A 19,959-nucleotide genomic window follows, 5' to 3' on the forward strand; every position below is an offset into this window, starting at 1 on the left:
TTTTTATTGTAAGGATGGCAAAGTAATTCATAACATAAAGTCGCACACACGTTTTTATGACCCTAATGCTAAAGTAACAGAGACCAGCTCCCTACATACCACCCACTGTCTGGCATCGGTCATCTTGCATAAAACAAAGACAGATTTATACAGTTTACATTACTCCCAGTGCCCTAACTTTATGGATAGATGACACTCCCACCTTGCCTTTAAAAGGAAATTCTTTGCAGGTGTTCTGTTTGATTGCAGACACACATTGTCTGCTAGCTTTTAGACCACTTCAAAACGTCCAAGTTAAATTAGACTCTTTACTATTATTTTGTCACACCTATGTCGTCCACCTGTATCTTACCTTTATTTGTACAGTAGTACACCTTTATCCGTACAGTAGTACACCTTTATCCGTACAGTAGTACACCTTTATCCTTAGGTGCACTACTGTACACACGTGTAACTCTGCAGCCTTGCTCTGCAGATTTCCAGCTAAATACCTTTCTCCTCTGTTAGGAGACTGTGGCAAACCAATCCCTTTGTCACAGTTCATGTAAATAAAAATATATATACAGGGGGAAGGGCTCTCAAATTGCTCATTTACGTTTCATAGAAGGTACTTGCACAATGCAGGACTAGATATAATATTGCTAAAAATAAATGATAGCAGAAGATGACACATATATCTTAAGTTGTAAGTGTGGTTCCACTCCTAGAATTAAATAAATTATATAAGTAGGGTGACTGAGGGTGAAAGATTGAAGATCCAAATATTAATTAGGGGGCTAATGGATTAATTGGTAGAAGACTCAATACCTGCATCCAAAGTCTGCAAACCCGTGAGGTGGTCTCACATCCTGTTACTCGCCGGGCTCCGCTTAGCTTCCAAGATCGGACGTAGTTGGGCATATCCAGAGTGCTACGATTGTAGGTTTATGCCTCTCCTATTGGCTTTAACAATGGATACATTAGATGATTTTTACCATTCCGATAAGAGGGGCGAGGGGTTCATACCATTGATTGTGAGTATATAATTGGGTTCACAGTAAGGATGGTAGTTCGAAATCTACATTGAGGCCCCATGGTTGTAACGTTATCAAGTATGTATCATATTAGCCTCCTCTTTATTTTTATTCTTTATTAATTTCCCACCTCTCCAGTTTTCTCACTTTTTTAATACCAAAAAACTTGAGCCCATTTATGTCATAATTGTATGTTTCCTTGAAATAAGAAAAGTTTGTGTTTCTTGAAACCTATCTCATCTCTAAGGTTTTCACTAATTCTCGTTTTAATTTTCCGTATTGTATGGCCGATTATATTGCTTCTCGCATGGACATTGTATTAGATAGACAACGTTGTATATATTACAGGTTATGAAATCCATAATTTGAGTCTTTCCTTTTTGTATAGATTGGTACCCAATAATGGGTTTTGTGGTCCTACAGTTAAGTAGTTTATAATGCTGACATTAGCCACAGAAATAGAAGCCTTGTTTTTGGAATTCATGTATTAACCAGTTTCTTTTGGCACCTCTTTCTTTACTATGATTTGAGACTAGGGCTTTTTTTTTTATGGTGCTTTCCTAAAAATTGTCGACATGAGAGGGTAACATATGTCCTATGGTGTCATCTTTCTTTACTGCGTGCCAATGTTTTTTTAATTATTTTCTTTAAATTGTGTGATCTGATGGAATATTCTAAAATTAAATAAATTGTATCCCTTTTTCCAGTTTCGACTGTTTGTTTGTCAGATCCATCTCCCTTGTTTTTATGCTTATATTCTAATAGGGTTTCACAGTCAACTTTCTATTAAAGGCTTCTTCTACAATTTGTTTATTTATTTCTTCTCCAGGAATTGTGTTCATTACTTTCCCTTGGCTTATATAAACCTCAACATATGTACATTTTCGTCTGATTCTGGTGAATTGGCCTAGTGGGACGATGATGACGACTATGGGGCAGAATGTAACTGTTGACGTCAACCGTTTCTCTAAATGTTTTAGTTGCCAATGTTTGATTTGTAACAAATATCTCTAGGTCTAAGAATTCTAGATTTTCCAGAATTAGGAGTTGAATGTAAGACCATATTTATAATTAGGAACTTTCCCAGCGTTTCTTGTGTTCCATCCCAAATTAAAATTATGTCATCGATATACGTTTTCCAGAGTACTGGGTTCATCTCTCTAGTGCCCATCGCTGTACCACATAGTTGTAAATAGTAGTGGTCATTAAACCAAAAGTAGTTTTGTGTTAAAATGATTTCAATGTTGGTTAATTACAGTTAACCTCTTCCTGTTTAAGGTGGTTATCTCTTTCTATATAGTCTCTGATGCTATTTATGCCCAGCTCATGTTTAATCACAGTATATAGTGATGTGACAACACAGGATACTAACCATTCCATTGTATATCTTTCAGATGTTGTAGAACATGTGTTGTATCTGTTGTTTCTACATAGAGTTGTAGAAAGTTATCCTGATAGTGAGAAAGATTTGAAGTGATTGAATCTATTCCAGATATGATGGATCTACCTGGACGGTGTTTTATGTCTTTATGTATCTTTGGTAAATATTACATGTAACTGTGTGTATCAAAGCATCGCTACCAGGCTGTCACTCACATACACTGTTGCGGAACTTTTAGGCTCACGAAACAGATGTGATCAAGTCTTATTTCCCACAACTAAGCTTGGCACAACAGCAGGCTTGTTGCTGCTTCCTGGCCAGCACTCTCGCTGTGTGGCTTATACTTGCCAAATGTGAGAGGGAAGATCAAATGGCAAGTGCAGGGGGGACAGTGGGGTGTGGAAATAATGCAAATCGCATTATTATTATTATTATTACACAAGGCTGCCTTAAACAGCGCTGTACATAGGGGGTTAGAACATATAACAAAATGACATAAGTACACACAGATAAGAACAATGGATACAGATAAGCAGAATACTAAATTAATGAATGCAATTAACGGAAAAAATCGCATGGCATACAAAACAGGGACAGAGAGGAGGATGGAGAGAGGTAGGACATGAGACACAGGGGGAGGTTGAATTAGAAAAAACGCAATGGACTGGAATGGCCGCGGAGACACCTTGTGCGTATTTTTTTTAGTACATATTAAAGTTTCAAATCGCATCAGTTTATTAGTAAAACTTAATGGTTATTTATGTAAAGATACATTTACATAAAAGGTAACTATGGTTCAGGTCCACAGAAATTTGTAGAGTTTGGTCTCCTATTAATCTATATTTTACTAGCTTAAATCCAGTAAAAAGGGAAACGATTGCATATTGTGATTGCAAGTTATGAATGGTATGAGGTTAATACTCAAAAGCACTTTGTTGATAGGGTTATAGCACTTTGTTTATAGTTTGGTATAAACTGGATTAGGTTAGTTCCCTTAGGCACTACATATGCTCAGCTGTTGGAGTGAGCTTCCCCCACCTTATCAGAGGAATCCTTTGAACTGACCTATGATCTGCATTGTACTGGACTGACCTGGACAAATGAAGAAAGACCTTAGTTTATCTTATCAAACTGCAGTATAACCTGCAAATAAGCAAGTCACTGGGCCAGTATTAAATCTCTCTCTTTCTGACTGCGGACTACAAGACTAAATATGGACCTGGGCCCAGGGAGCGCTTGCGTAATCTAATGTATTTGGTTTATACTTTCCTGTATATTGTTATACCCTTTATGCATGATCATGGTTTGCTGTTATCTTGCTCTCTTTTGCTATTAAATCTCTTTGTGCTCTGGAACAACAATAATTGTATTAGACAATATTTATTGGTAGCGACAAGATGAACATTACACCCCATAGAGATAAAAGCAGAAATTGGTGTATATTTTTACTGTAGTAATGGTAAAAATAGGAAGGTGCGATGTTCTCCGGAACATTGAAATCTCCCGCCTAGGGTATTGAATCTCCCGACAATTGAATCTCACCCATAGAGATGGGATAAAATGCCCTGGCTGTGAGAGATTACATTCTAAATTCTTTTGGCCATGCTCCTGCGGTGAAATATTGCGGTCGCTTTATGGCGCCACAGTGGCGGGTCAAAATTACAACATTTTGTGGTGAATCACGTCTTTGAGGCCGTCATGGATCTGGGAGACAGGCCTGCTCTCCCGGGGTCTAGGAGAACTATCCCAAATTAGGACGTGTACCTGGTGAAGCTCTATTCTCTACAGGTGTGCTGGTTTATGAAGACATCCCCACAGTCCAAAAGCAGTACACAATTTTGACTGTAAGCTTCAATGTGGCAGGGACTGATGTGATTTATTAAATATTCTCAGTACAACGCTGCATAATATGGTAGCACAATATAAAGAAACAATGATATCTTAATTTTATTTATCAGCCATATAAACAGTGTTTAGTTACGTCCACTAGATGGCAGCATTGTTATGTATGACTGAGCTTTTTGCAAATACGTTTATCCTTTATTTAGATATGGGGTAATTCGCTATCTACTCTAGATGATATGGATAGTAGAAGTTACAGAGGAGTTCTGTCACCAAAGCACGATGCTGTAGGCAGAGTGCTTCATGCAGGTTACAGAATTTCAAGATGACTTTTAACTGTTAATTTACAATATTATTTTTTTATAATTTTCCTTTATACAAAACATTCTGCAAGTGAGCCCTCTTGTATGACACAATCAGATGCTATAGTGGACATGCTGTGTATAATCCAGTTTTGTACTGTATCGTACCTGTGTATTATGTCTTGTTTTGCTCTAGTGGAATAGAACAAACATATTGATCACAATTCAGATGACTGATGACCAGCGCTAACACCAAAGTGCTGAGGAATTGCATTGGTCACAACATAGGGACATTATAAGAGACCTGCTTCCTAGAGCTGTTAGTATTATTCTTTATAAAGCATCAGCCTATTCTGCAGCACTGGGGGAGACGTACGCTGATTACAATACAGGGACATGAATCATTACAACTATTTTGTGTATTGGGAGAATAGATTGTTTTCCAAATTACTTTTTTTAAGCAAGGAAAAAAAAAAATATATACATACACTATTTTTGCAACAAAAATAAAGTCAGTCTCTCAAAGTTTAGTCACCATTTAGTAGATTGGCAATGCACACTGCCACAATGATCTATGGGTAAACGATGAGTTCACCCTGTTGGCCTTGCCAAGCTCAGCATTCACCAGTCTGCGCTGATAAATGGTTACTATTCCCAGCGTCCGCTCCCTGATGTATGGATCACATTAACTCTGCTGCTGAGCTCACTTTATTCCTCGTTGGACACTGACACAATCCATTCTCCACCACAGCCATGGAGGGAGATAGTGATGTTCCAGGGTGGTCTGGGTAATGAAGGGAAAAAAAAAGCTTAGGACATGGTCACTACTAACTTGTTGGACCTTTTTTCAGTGACAACGCTCAGCGATGTTCATTCATAGGGGCATATTCAAATGTTGGCGTTATAGCCAAAAATCCTGCGGCGCGCACACTATTCCTGTCAATACGGTATTAGTGCGTGTAAATACCGGTATAACGATACTTTTCTCGCTGGATTTCAGCTTGCAGCTCCTTAAGCCGCAAGCTGAAATCCAGCTTACTATTACCGTAATACCGGTAATAGTTTTAATGCCGTGGGGAAACTAAACAATTGAATACCCCCCATACTGTTTAATAGTGACACTTCTACTAAAATGTACTGTTACATTGTAATTGTTGAGGTGGAAGGAGTTGATGTTAAGAAATACCTTTTGAATCCCAATCCCCCTTTATATCTACCCAGTGACCAGCTGACATTTGCTCTGATAATGTCACTATTCATTTTCAGAATGTAATCTAACTTCCTGTGTCATCTGTAAATCTGTTACTCCCACAGCGTGACATTAACAAATAAAGTCTGTGTATTAGTAAACTAAATAGTGTAAGATCATTGAGTGATTGGGTGAGATTCACATCCTCTTTCTGCTTTGTATCAGTGTGTGTAGTTGGTAACGTAAAATCCTTCTTATACTCTGAGTAAAATGTTGGTGCTTTATAAGCATAAAGTATAATAAAAGATAACAGACCTGTACTAAATGTCCCATTCCCTTGTTAATGGTGAGGGTGGGTGGTAGCTTCCCTGTGGAATGGGGAAGGAGACTAAGGGGCCTATTTAGCACGCTGCAAACCATGCAGAAACCGTTTTTTCAGCATGGTTTAGGCATTTGTAAGTTACATAGCTATGTAACAAAAGCCTAACGCAGGAGATATCCTAGATCTTCAGATGACCCTCTGCAGCCTTCCTGCTCTCCACTCCGGTTACCATCACAAAGTGGCATTTGTGTTCGTAACCGAAGGGGAGAGACAGACTATGGCAGGTTTAAGGTAAGTAAAGTCATCACCGGGTCAAGCTCCTATCGGACATGCTGTCCCGGATCATTCTTTTAAAAAAATAAATTCATCCGAAATTCATCTCTTATGGTTGCGATTACAGATGATAATTAACAGGGCAAACCCCCCTTAAATAATAAAAAGGCCCCTGTGTGCAGTGTTCAAAGGCTTAGAGCTGACCTCTTATCAGGTCTTTTAGTAGGGGCTTGAGGGCACATACCCCCCGGGCTGGTCCCATAGTGGGCTACCTTGTGCTGGGTCACTGGGCTGCATGCATTTTTTTATCCTTTAAAATGTTCCTAATAGGCTGCTGAGCCAAGTCTCTCCCCCCAGGTTAAAATATACCAGCCAGCCGCTGTCCTGTAGCGTTACTTTTAGTGAAATATGTAGAAGGCACAAAATCTCGGGGTTCCCCCAGAACCCCATTCCCCTGGAATAGAGCATATTAGTCACATGCTGTGGTCTCTCCCGGGAAGGCTTTCTCCAGCCTGTACAGCAATCCAGCTCTGAGATTTAAGATCTGATGTTAACAGCATCTAGTTAGCCACAGGTTGTCTGGTATAGATGCCTTTCTGGGTCATTGCCTGCTGGGGAGATCAGTCGCTTACAGTGGTTAGAGAATCACTCTTCCCTGCTCAATAATGGAAATCATGTACTGCTTAAACTTCCCCTTTCCTATCCACACTTCTCCGGTATCTTCCCTACAGCCCCCGCAGGCAGGGGAAGCCCAAATGGTTTTCTCCACAGCGGGGGAAGATGGAGAGCAGGAGATTGGAGGGAGGGGGCAGTGGGAGGATTCGGTGCCCCTCCGCCTCCACGCTGACAGCTTACCTAACAAAAAAAGAATCAAAAAATAATCAAAAGAACTTTAATAAGCTGTGTGCGCATCCCTGTTGCCATCAGTGTGATGGAGACAGTAATCCAGCCTCTGTGACAGGAGAAAGGGGGGCTCTGCACTTCACATTCTGCACCCTATATTAATGCATTCTGATCATTTCTTATTGTATACAATAATCATGATGCTCCTAGCAGTGTCTGAGGACCTCTCAGGTACCACTAGGGTTAATATATGGCTTTTTAAAGGTGCAGATAAGGAAGGAGGCTCACTAAAATACAAGTATCCCCTGGACTCAGTGGCCAACTGTAAAGATTCCATTTAAAAACAGCTTCTAAAATAATGAAAGCAGAAGTCTTGTAGCAAATACATGTTTGACCACCACCTTAAAGGTGCCCCTGCTAATAGGATGGCCCTAACTCTCATCAGTGAGAGTACCAACATTGTGTCACTTCCTGCTGTGTATGGGCAGCTCATGGGGTGTTTTACCTATCTGGATGGCCCGGGAATCTCCTGGTAAATATCACTCTTACTTTAAGAATCAAAAATTGTGACCCAATGGTGGTACTCTCACTGGTTACAGTTAGTAGCATCTTGAGGGGGTTAATTTAAAATCGTAAACATAACAGTTTGTTCAATTTTAACATCTTCATTTAAAAGTTAAAAAAAAATCCAGTCGCTTTCATTATATGACCCATTCCATATCATCTGTGGGACGTGTCCATTAATCTGCCACCATTTTTTTAAAACAATTTTTTTAAGTAAAAACAACCTAAAACCCCAGGTATTATTTCTCAAAGGACACTGTGGAAATATCTAAACTTCCTCAATATATTTAAGCTTAACTCCACCTCGGTTTGTTACTGAAGTCCTAGAAATAATTATCCACACACATTACCACAATATAGGGTCTATATCATAAGGAGAAGATGGGTGTTTTCACCATTTATCAAGCCCTGAAGCCAGCAATAGCTATCACCAGGTGTCTCCAGCGATTGTCTTTGCGGACTGCAGAGCATGGGGAAATGTATTTAAGAAGGGTTGCAGCTGTACCTTCGCAGGATAGCGACTCCATCAGCGATGGGGGGAAAAATGCTTTATTTCATTTATTATTTAAAATTTTATTTACGGTAAATATTTTTTTCCATTTAATTTAAAATAATTTAAACCTGTTTGTTCCTATATTTGTTAATTAACCTTGAATCAGCAACTGCATGCAGTGTGTATGTGTGACGTGGTTATGGGGGGTTACACATGCACAGAAGGGACTGACCAGCGAAGAGGTAAGTCCCTGCGTACCGCTACCAGCCAATGTCACCGCGGAACTGAGCAATAGCAGTGATACAAGATTTTCTACCCCTGCTTTTTGTTACATAGTCCCCTGTGTATTGTTCTTATACAGTGCAGCTCAGATCTCTTATGTCTGATTTGAATGGATAACTGTTATTGAAGACTGTGGGCCTGGTAGATGTAGGACCATCTTACTATCCAACTGCTAGACAGGGACCATGACGCGTTGTGCCCAGCTGCCCCTGTGCAGGGTCGTTGGGGTGCCCCTCTTGGATGGGCGATATCAGGGATTGCACAGAGCGCTGTTGGTTCTGTGTGATTGATACGTATACATATGATGTATAAGTGATATATGTGAGGATATTCGGCTAATGTTTAACTCTTTTGTCAAGCTAGCTGCCTGGTCTGCTCCGAAGCTGCCTTATATACCATTCTGGCACACCTGGTACCTCCTGTGTGTAGGATAATCACCTAGGCAAGTACTGGTTAAAGTGAACATACTTTTTTGTATAACAACACAAACTATAGCAATTTCAGCACTTTACAAACAGAAGTACCAGGGGGTTTCACCGTAGCACACGTCACATACAACCCTCTGCTCATGTAGGTATATTCCGCGTTCCTGGAGCAGTGACCAAGCTTTAAGTCTTCCCGCTTCTGGGAGGCTCACAAAGTGCAGTGGTGCCTAAAGAACACACCAGGTTTTATTTAAATATAATTGTTTATATAATTATGTGTGTTCTCAATTTGCGACATGAGGCAAGGCTGGGTGGGGCAGTGATGTTGTGAAACACACAATCATGTCCCCCGAATTTGCCCTTGGGCCTCCTCTCTGAGATCTCCCAAAGGCGTGGTGTAGAAAGTAGGCAAGTATGGTCATAACTAGCCAGGGACACGAGGAGGAATCCCTCCAACCCCTTTATGCTGCGTTCTCTGGGCGAGTCTCATGCTTGAGTGACAAACAGCGTTTTCCATTAAAATATGTATCCCTAAAATGAGCTGGTACAGCCTCTGATGGTGGAAAAAATGCAATTTTAAAATGCTAGTGTGACTGCAGGCTCAAGACAACAACTGGTTGGCATTTAGATGAACATAAAGGGAACAATGTAATTTAGATTTTTTTTCCCACCTCCCCATTTGTTAACACTTCTTCCAAACCACCAATTAGGCACACTGAAGAATTTTCCGACCAACGTGTTGTACCTACGACTGAAGGTCCGATAAGTCAGGCGATTCATCCATACACAGTGACACTATTTACCTTCAGACCTGTGCTATTCATCTGTTCCTTTATCTGGTCTTCTAGTCTTCAGAGAATGACAGCACAATATTCATTCATTCATTAGTATCACATTGTCACACTGATTAAAACCACCTTTTTATATCTATCCACATGTCCTAACGAATTTTGTTAGCTTCTGTGACTCTGAAACTAAACATTCTGTCTCAGAACTAACAAATTAATTATTCCTTCTACAGCACTCTCTACATTTAATCACCCGGACATTCATTACTAGCATCGGCTGAAAAGAGCCCGACTGTAAACTCTATGGAGATCGTGAGCATGAGTATACACACTATATGATCAGTCGGTGATTAGTTGAAAAATATTAAACCATACGACCAACCAAATAAGGCGACAATGGACATTTTGGAACGACTTTCGACCATTGTGTTACTATACACACTATCCCAACTTACGACCGAATCGTATGTTGGCTGATTTGCCAGATTATTGGACAAAAAAGCTCCAGTGTGTACCTAGCCTGAGTCTTAGATCTTTGGCTTAGAACCATGGCTGATTTTCTGGGGAGCAGGGAATGCAGTGCAGACAACCCAACACCACTTTACAAAACTGACCAAACATCATCACCATTTATTTATATAGCGCCACTGACTCCGCAGCACTGTACATACAAACTCCACACAGATAAGGCCACGGGAATTGAACTTATGACCCCAGCACTGTGAGGCAGGAGTGCTAACCACTTGCCCTCCGTGCTGCTCCAATAGACCATTTAATGTCTGAGCTTTCTAAGTGATTGTTTATAAAAATGTTATTAAAATATTATAAACCTACCCCTGCTTAGAGAACAAGCCAATGAGCTGTCGGTGACCCCTGACGTTCACTCAGTAACCCAGTGGGTCTATGTTGTGAATTATTTTCATCATTATGGTCTTGCATGTCTTGTTCTACCAGAATCTGGCTCCTGAGATTGATCAGACGCCAAGAAGAAGCGACAATTAGACCATTACACCGGTGATATTTATTGACCAAGCGTTGTCTTGAAAGATTTTAAACTCTTTAGTGGGTTTTGTCCTATTTAGATTCATATTGTGTATATGTAAGATAAGTGTAATTTATGTTCTTCTTATATAGCGGGTGACATGTACATTTATAGGATATTATTATGAAGATACCTGGAACCTTTTCATATCAGAAATGTGCCTGTGTTTATCCTGATACTGCAAAATTAAATCTAGAACTTGGATTTTACAGGCTACCTCTCTCCAACTTCAGTATCAAACATGTCTACCTCTCCATGAGCTCATAAAGATAGTGGTCACTTGACACAGAGCATGTGAGAAGATGTGGACACTGGCAAGTTACTTATTCTACTGGACAAATACTTCCTGTCCTCTTTGGTAATATAATAAGACCCCACATAAATCTTAAAGCCACCTCCAAGCTGGAGAAGTTCTTCTGCGACCGTCCAGTGGCAGAAACATGTGCCATTTTGGTGTATTTGCAGAGCTGTAGCAGACTAGTGTTAAATGCAGGAGATACTGGGTCTAGTGTGGAGCCATCCATGGCACAGTCCTGTCCAAGGCTGCTAATGGTGTAGGCCGGCCTGCAAACTCTGAGATCTAGCAATTGAAGCAAGCACAGGATTAAGACTCCACTGCCTGTCCGAATGCTATCGACAAGCAATAAGCAATTCTTATGTAAGCTGGAGGATTTGGCAAACAAGGTGTCACGATAACATCAGTTAGTTGGTTTCCCTGAAAAAGCTGAGAGATGTTTGTGCCTTTACTGAAAAATGTCTGACTGATCCCTTAGGTGCTCGAGCCGTCACACTGATGCTGTGTCTGTGGAACCAGCTCAAAAGTCACCCAGCAGATACTCTCCACCAGTGGCGTGACATCATTTGGCACTTCTTAATTATAGAGACAGAGGCATTCTTATTAAGTTGGCTTACAAACAGAACCCATTAACTGTTATAACCATCTTGTGTCTCTTCATGTTTCTCCCTTGACACACAGAAAAAGCGGAGCACAATCTCCGGAATAATTATTTGTACCTGTTGCATTGCAACATGGTTTGTCCGTTAGCTGAATTTGCCTCCAGGAGACGCCTGATAGGAGCACAAGCTATAGCATTATTATTATTAATATTATTTTATTTGTAAAGTGCCACAGATTTCGTAGTGCCAGATACAGAAGCAAGTAACAAATAGATGAGGTAGTACACATAAGTAGCATAGGTGAATGTGAGTAATGCTATGGGGGCTCACACAGTGTGGAGCAAAATTCATGACCAGACGTACAAGGGAGTCAGACAGTGGACAGACATGGGACAATAGGTAGAGAGGACCCTGCCGGCATGAACTTACATTCTAGAGGAAGGGGTGGTGAGAGACACTAGGACTAACTAGGAGAAAATCGGAGGGCATTATATAAAAATAAAGAATTATTATTATTTATATTAACATCTTGATTGTGTTAACAAGCCAATGATCTCCAGATCCGTAGATCAAAAGCTAAATACTTTGAATACGGAGAAAAGGAATCTCACATACCCCGGAGCATTTCAAGAATAAGAGAAATTATATCCTTAGCTGCGACCACAGCTTTCAACCCTTTATAATTCCCCAACCGCTAAACTGTTTTGGAGGTGGTTTCTCTCTTCTACCTTTGAGTTATGCCGTTTGTTGTTAAGCCACTGACTTCCGTTATAAGTAATGATGAACATACGAGGACTACAGATAGACCCCGTCACTGAATGGTTTGTGTGCTGATGGTACTCTCCCAAGTGATCTCTGTGCCTTTCTTCTGGGAGCATTGCGTGGCGTAGATACATTTGGTTATAACTCTGGCTTGAGGATAAATTGGAATAAGTCCTTATAATTTTCCTAATTGTCTCGTTGTCTTGTGTAGATATTCTCTGGTGTGGCCAAATTCATTTAGATACGTTCTGATCATTTCAAGGTGGCTGAATTATATAGGACATAATATAACCTCGGTATTGAAAATAATTAAATTTAAGATGGATGTGTGGCGCACCCTGGCCCTCACTCCACCAGGCCTTGTAAAACTCATAAAAGATGATATTTGTCCTGCATATACTGTATGGCCTGCACACCCAGATGTTTAACTCCTCATACTATATTGGTCAAATAGACATGTCTGTACTGATGTCTTTATATATCTTACATCCGTGCACATGTAATATTTGACATAATGGTGGATCATAGATCAAACTTCCTTTACATTATTATTGTTGGACTTTCAGGGGTCTTAGTAATGTTATTTTTTACTACCTCTCAGGTCTTTTAGCTATGTTCCACCCTTATTCGACAACGCTTGTATATACAGAAACAGTACCAGCAAGTGGTTCAGTGCTCCTGGGTCTCCTAAAGTTAAAAGAATTTGTGCTTGTTGAATATTTCATTCCAAAACATTAATATGGTGTTGGTCCCCCCTTTACTGGTACAGCAGCCTCCACTCTTCTAGAAAAGTTTTCCACTAGATTTTGAAACATGGCTGGGGGAATTTATATCCATTCAGCCACAAAAGCGTTAGTGAGGTCGGGCACTTATGTTGGACGATAAGGCCTGGCTCGCAGTCAGCATTTCAGTTCATCCTAAAGGTTTGATGGGGTTCAGATCAGGGCCAGTCAAGTTCTTCCTTACCAGCTGGGTAAACCATTTTTTGGTGGCCCTTGCTTTGTGCATGGGGCATTTTCATGCTGAAACAGGATGTTATTCCCAAAGGGATGTGCCCTCACCCTCTCTTCTAGATTCTGAGGGGAATGTGGACGACATCTGAGGTCTAGTACTGGGACTATCATGGATATTCTCTGTGAATTCCAGAGATAGGTTTGAGTGAATCTTTCTGTTAAATTGGGTATATTGAAGATCTGTACAAGAGGTATGAGAGTTTTCCCCTATGTGTCCCCAGTGTAAGAGCGTGTGTTCTTTCATCTTGTGTAGTCTTGCTGTATAATTATCCGCTGTTACAATGGAGTGATGGTAGTCTGAAATGATTTGCTGCTTTCTAAACCTCATGTATATATTTGAAATTAGTTATATTTATGAGGTTTAGCTCTATATGACTGATCAACCACCTTATCCAAATGATGGTATATAATGGATAATGTGCAGACACTCATCACATCTATATGCATAAATCGGGGACTGTCCCGGAATTATAGAGATTATGGTTCAGTTGGCCTTGGTTGAACAGTTGTCCGAGAAAAATATAAATATACAGACTGTGGGCCTGGTTGAGTTTTTGGACCTACTACTATATTAATGGTACTATAAGGATAAATATGTAATGTATCTTTCATGCCTTCTGATGTTTCTTTTTCTTTTTTCCTGTCTTTATAATATACACTGGTATGGCTGTTAGGTAAACGATGATATCATCTTTGTAATGAGATATAAGCAAATGCAAACTTTTTATTTGATAAATTAAGTATTCAAGAATGTGTGATTTGTGAAAATCACCCAAAACAATACAAATGTTTTCCTGGCATTTTGTTTTTATAATTAATCACAATTTTTTTTCATACATTTTAAACCACACAAAAATACTAAACTCAACTTAAATACATAATATGTAAATCATGAGGACTAGAATTAGTGTGGCTGATTCACACACGATGCGTTTGACATGCATTAGATGTACATTTTTATTAGAGCTCATATGCTGCTGAGTTTCCTTTTACGCGTTTACAAATATGTTCATTCCGTTTTGTTTTTAACATGCTTCTGTGATCAAACATGAATTTTTCATCTTCTTGTAGCCAAATGCATGCGTAAATACAACTGTGTATGTTCACAATACTTTCTCATGGAAATGAGACATTGGGCTAGATTTACTAAACCGTGGGTTTGAAAAAGTGGAGATGTTGCCTATAGCAACCAATCAAATTCTAGCTGTCATTTTGCAGAATGTACTAAATAAATGACAGCTAGAATCTGATTGGTTGCTCTAGGCAACATATCCACTTTTTCAAACCCGCAGTTTAGTAAATATATCCTGTTGACTCATTGACACCACTTGAATGCACTTAAATGGAGATACAATGTAACTGAAGTTAAATGCAAGTGAAAACGGTATGGTCCTATTGAATAGAATGTTGTGACCGGATGGGCTTACGTTGCCACCCAGTCTGTTGGGGGAAAGAAGGATGAAGGGATGTTCTTCCTGCACAGTTTATCTGGGTTTCTTTCTCAGTCAGTAACCGGCTGTTCCTGACCACTCCTACTGGTGTCACCTTACCGTCAGACACTCACCGCCTGCAAATGCCAACTGCGCAGTAGTTGTAGGAGGATTTGGCTGCCACCACTAGGCTCTTTTTTAGAGCCGCTTACTTCTGGGTAATTGGTATAGCTGCTGCAGTGCCTCTTTGCTGTGGGCTGGCTGCTGCCTCCTGGCAGCTTACTATGGATCAGGACTACTGGGTAGCAGGCAGAACGTTGACACAGAGACGCTGTTTTCAACATAGGACAGCCAGGGAATGGAGTGTAAGCTCTTATCTGTTGGTCACAGGAGGTAATAGGCCTCACAGCAGGTAGTAGGCCTCAGGCAGAATCTTCAAGCAGTGATGTTTTATTGCTCAACAGTCCTGACAAAACAATAGCTGACTAGGTCAAAGCCATTAAAGGTGGCTTCTACCCCCATGTGGCAAAAATGTGGAGGATTTCCTCCTCCGAGAGCCCCACTTGTTGCCTAAAGCCAGGAACTGATCTCCTGTTCCCTCTAATCCAGTAACTTGGAGAAAGTAACTTCTATCCATGTAGCCTGATCACAAAAATGAGTAAATGTTTTGTGAAGTGGCTGTGTACCTGGGCATTGCCCTGACAGAAGAATTAAGGGACAGGTTGTAAGTATTTAATTGTTATATGAACATTTTATATTTCACACTTTCCTGTTTCTCTTTGTGCAACATGTATACTAGATTGTGATACTTGTGTATTTTTTATGTACCTACGTGGTCATGTGTAGCACATGATATGCTGTATTTACTTTTTGTTATGTTTCTTGCAGTGGTTTGTAATTGTATCTTGAAAACTATTTTTTTAATTTAATATTAAAGTGTAAACCTAATTTTATCACATGAGCTCTTTGTGTGGGTCTGTAAGCTAAAAGTACAAGAAAAATACATATTGAAATGATTACATTATACAGCAAACTACATTAGTATGCCTAATAACCTGTCGCTGACTTTATTTGCTTGCAGTCTGCTAAGGTAATCTGTTGAGTTTGAATGCAATAATTCAGAAGTGCATTTTTCCAGTATGTCTAGGCTCAGGGCATAGGAACTATACTGAAGTAATGAACAGCAGCAGTACGTTAGCATTAGGGCATTTGATTATACAAAATTTGAGAGGACATGAGATGCAGATAAAGGTTACTCGTCCTAGGAGCTGAACCGTCCGATCTACAAGGGAAATTTGGCCCCACAATGATGCCTATGGTATGTGGTGCTATGTGGCACATTTAGTCTGAACTGATGATGACCATACACAAGATCACTGTTCCATCACATTCTCTGAAATTTCTTATTGTCATCTCACAGATCCCCATCAGACATGGATCATGGATTTTTTTAGGCCCCCACTCTTAGCCATTTGCAGCCAATTAGGTCTCATTGTCCAATGGCCTTGCAGCCTGTATGGTCACCTTTTGTAGGTTGTGTACTGTATTTGTGTGTCAAACTTCTGACAGTAAAGGATTAATGGTGTATTAGTACTGGAGGACTGTAAAAGATTGCAGATTAACAGAAAGGGTTCATTTATTTCATGACTGCACCAGCCGAGAAGTGGTTAATACAATTATACCGTAGCCGGCAAGTTAGTGGGGGAGACTAAGGATACCATTCTCCAGCGTCTCCCAGAATCCCTTGCAGCGTTGCCATGCACTGCCTGTGAGCTGCACACTCTGCATGTGTCAGCTTGAGCAGTTGTCACAGAAACAGAGCTTTAAATAATGCAATTACTGTAGAACAAGGAATAAGAGGTAGAGACCGATTCTCTCTCACCCACCCTCTTCAGACTAACATTTACTCTCCTCCTTAACTGTGATATCTTTGTTTCTGATATTTAGTTATTGCAGGAACCAGCTGGCTGCGCTTTATTCCATGTATTCCAAAATGACTTATTAACCATTTATGTCCTCTCACTAGTCCCTTACTTTGTATTTTACAAAGTTTTTTTTCACTGCTCTCTATGGTATCGAGCAACATGAAATTTGTCCCTCTATTAGAAAACTATGTTCTGGGCTGTCATTCAAATAGTCGTCTGTTTTTATGTCTGACAACTTACTGGTCTCCAAACTACATTGATAAAAATGATGTTATATTACTGTAGTCACTAGATGCAGACCGCTCTGTAGTATAGCAACTCTGCTAGCCCTGATCAAAGGCCTTACTGAGATGGGTAACTGGCTGTGGAAACATAATGCCTCAGCTGCTGCAGAACCTACTTGCACAGAAGGCTGTTTATCATTGTGGTAGTTGATGCTTCATTTTTGTCTGCTAAAGATGTTATATGTTTATATTTATAGTAGGCAAAACACTCTTCCCTAGTTCTGGATGTCTCATGCCCTCTCTGCCTGTGGCTGTCTCTTCCATTATACCCCCAACCAGTGGAAGCTCACTGAGCTATAACTGTGTTCCCTGGGTGCCCACACACACATATACAAACAAGTGGGGGATCTTTAATAGCCATTTTCGAAACAATATGATATTTAAACTCTTTGGTGCCATCTGCAAGAGTGATCGTGTCTGTAATGTTGGTGTTTTGCCAACGCTATCGGTCGATGTTAGACTGTCAGCTCTTCGGCTTTCATTAAGTCTGCACTGTATTGCAATTTCATCTATGTGATCTCTGGTTGCAGGATAAGGTCTATATTCTGATGATGGTGGATCCAGATGCGCCCAGCAGAATTGATCCAAGATACATGTACTGGAGACATTGGTTGGTTGCTGACATACAGGTGAGAGACACCGAACATCTAGAAGAGATTAGTAGGGAAATAAGCAGCAGACTGGAATTATAGAGGCCAGCGTGAGATAATGCACTTCTACTGATCAGATATAATAGATTGGGGGATATGAAGAGGAGACTGAAATAAGAGATCACTACAGATTTTTATTGTATTTTTGATTTCTTTATCGCAAGCTGTTTACAATAGCTTCTAATTAGCCAACGTGCTTAACTACCTCTTTCTATTCATTGTTTGTTCCCGGAGAAATTAGCACCAAGCTGCTCCTCCCATCCCGGGTTAATGAGATATTATAGGATTTGGCTCCAATTTCTCGCTATGAAAAAAATGACACCATGTACAGTGGAAAACAAGTTTGCTGTGAGGAGTTTTTGCTTTTAAGTCTCTTTTTAAAGTGTTACCTAAGGCTCATTTAGCAAGGGCCAACCGTGCATAAAATACAGCGGTCACATTGATCCCTGAACCTTTTCACAGTCGCTTCAGCCTGTCCATACCCACATACGTTCTGTCTCTTACCTGCAGTGTTTGAGTCTTGAAAGAGTTTAAATAAAGTAAAAATAAAAAATTTTGACCATCTCTTTCACCCAATTGCGACCCCCCCCCCCCTCCCCCCCCCCACCATAGTCCTCAAAATATTTATTTTCATACTTGGTTCGCTGGTGTAGAGACTGAGCTCCGTCTGCATGGTAGTGACTGTGCAAGGTCTACACACGCATGGTGCGAAACAGGACTTCTAATACACTAAAACATGATATATGTGATAGTGCTAGGTTTCACTATAATACACTAAGCTCACCATGTGACCATTAATGTATTGCATGCTAGAAAAGTATTTCCGTATAAATATGAAAAAAATCATTCACCATTATCAGGGTTATTATAAATGGGTGCTGGAGGATGAGCAATATTTTGTTAATTGAGGAACCCCTTAGATTGGCTCTCAGATGTGAGCAGGTATGGGATCTTCTCAATGGGAACCATGTATTGTAAGTGCAGTGTGGATTTGTATTGCCCCTCGTGATTGAGTCAGGAAAGACAACACCACAGAATTCATCAGACTGATCTGATATTAAACTGCTGCTTATTTTCATTGAATGTACCTGGGGTCAATGAATTAATTACTGTATAAGAAGCTCTTTCCATCGATGCATTGCTTATACCAGTGATGGCTTACCTGTGACACTCCAGGTGTTGTGAAACTACAAGCCCCAGCATGCTTTGCCAGTAGATAACTAGCTGATAGGTGGCAGAGCATGCTGGGACTTGTAGTTTCACAACACCTGGAGTGTCGCAGGTTAGCCATCACTGGCTTATACCCAAGGTAATCCAGCCAGTTACAGATACCAAAGCAGATGTTGTGCCATTGTGTGGGGCTGTTTACTGAACCATTATGAACAGACTGAAGGATCAGGCAAGGACTGTAGGGAGATTTTACTATTTACAAATCATATCTAGCCACAACCAGCTTCATAGGAGAGGATAACGCCAAAGACCACCCATGAGTGAAGCATTCTACACATCAATACATAATAGGAATAATGTGCTTCTGATGGTAAAAAATAAATAAATATTAGAAGCCATCGAGAAAACGGGGACCATGTGAAAGCACAAGTCTGCTGGACGAGTACCTTTATACAGGTCATGGATCTTCCATGACCTGACATTACATCCCTGAACACTTTTATAGTCACGTGACACAGGTGACATCTCTACTCCAAGTATGTTGTGTGTTTATGTATGCAAGATATATATATATATATATATAAGTAATCTCATACTTGCCCACTCTCCAGGAATGTCCAGGAGACTCCCGAATTCCGGTCAGGTCTCCCAGACTCCCGGGAGAGCAGGCTACAGGATGGGAGCCTCCATGACGCAATTCACGGTGAATCATCTAATTTTGGCCCTGCCGCAAAATGGCGCTCTTGCAACCCACCCCCCTCAGACTTCACCTCCCCTCCGGGATATATTAATTATACTTTTGTCTGCAGTGTTCGACTATAAGTAGTTCCCTATCCAGTCCCAGCCCTGTGGCCAGAGGTCAGTCTCGGGCATATGTCGCTCCGTACCAGAGTGAAGCTGTGGGATTCATAGTGAGGATATTTCCAAGTAGTCCTGTCCCATATGTAGGAGCAGGTCTCACAGCACCAGTGACTCATCCCAAACTCTCTGCAGTTACCATGGGAACCATCAGGATTAGTGATGTGCAGAGTGTGGGGAGTGTCTGAGGGGTAATGGGGGGGGTGAGGTT

General features: G+C 40.5%; 2 protein-coding genes across 2 annotated transcripts in view; one reads left to right on the forward strand and one right to left on the reverse strand.

Moving 5' to 3' along the window:
* Positions 1-19,959, reverse strand: part of RHOBTB2 (Rho related BTB domain containing 2) — a 150,916-nt gene that overhangs the window by 49,977 nt on the left and 80,980 nt on the right. The window lies entirely within an intron of this gene.
* The window catches only part of PEBP4 (phosphatidylethanolamine binding protein 4), a 38,505-nt gene that overhangs the window by 4,600 nt on the left and 13,946 nt on the right, over positions 1-19,959 (forward strand). The window contains exon 4 of the mRNA XM_075207104.1: positions 17,601-17,699. Coding sequence (XP_075063205.1) covers positions 17,601-17,699 — 99 coding nt within the window. The remainder of the gene's footprint in view (positions 1-17,600; positions 17,700-19,959) is intronic.

Source organism: Mixophyes fleayi, chromosome 4 (genome assembly GCF_038048845.1).
Source record: "Mixophyes fleayi isolate aMixFle1 chromosome 4, aMixFle1.hap1, whole genome shotgun sequence".
In the NCBI taxonomy this organism is placed as follows: domain Eukaryota; kingdom Metazoa; phylum Chordata; class Amphibia; order Anura; family Limnodynastidae; genus Mixophyes; species Mixophyes fleayi.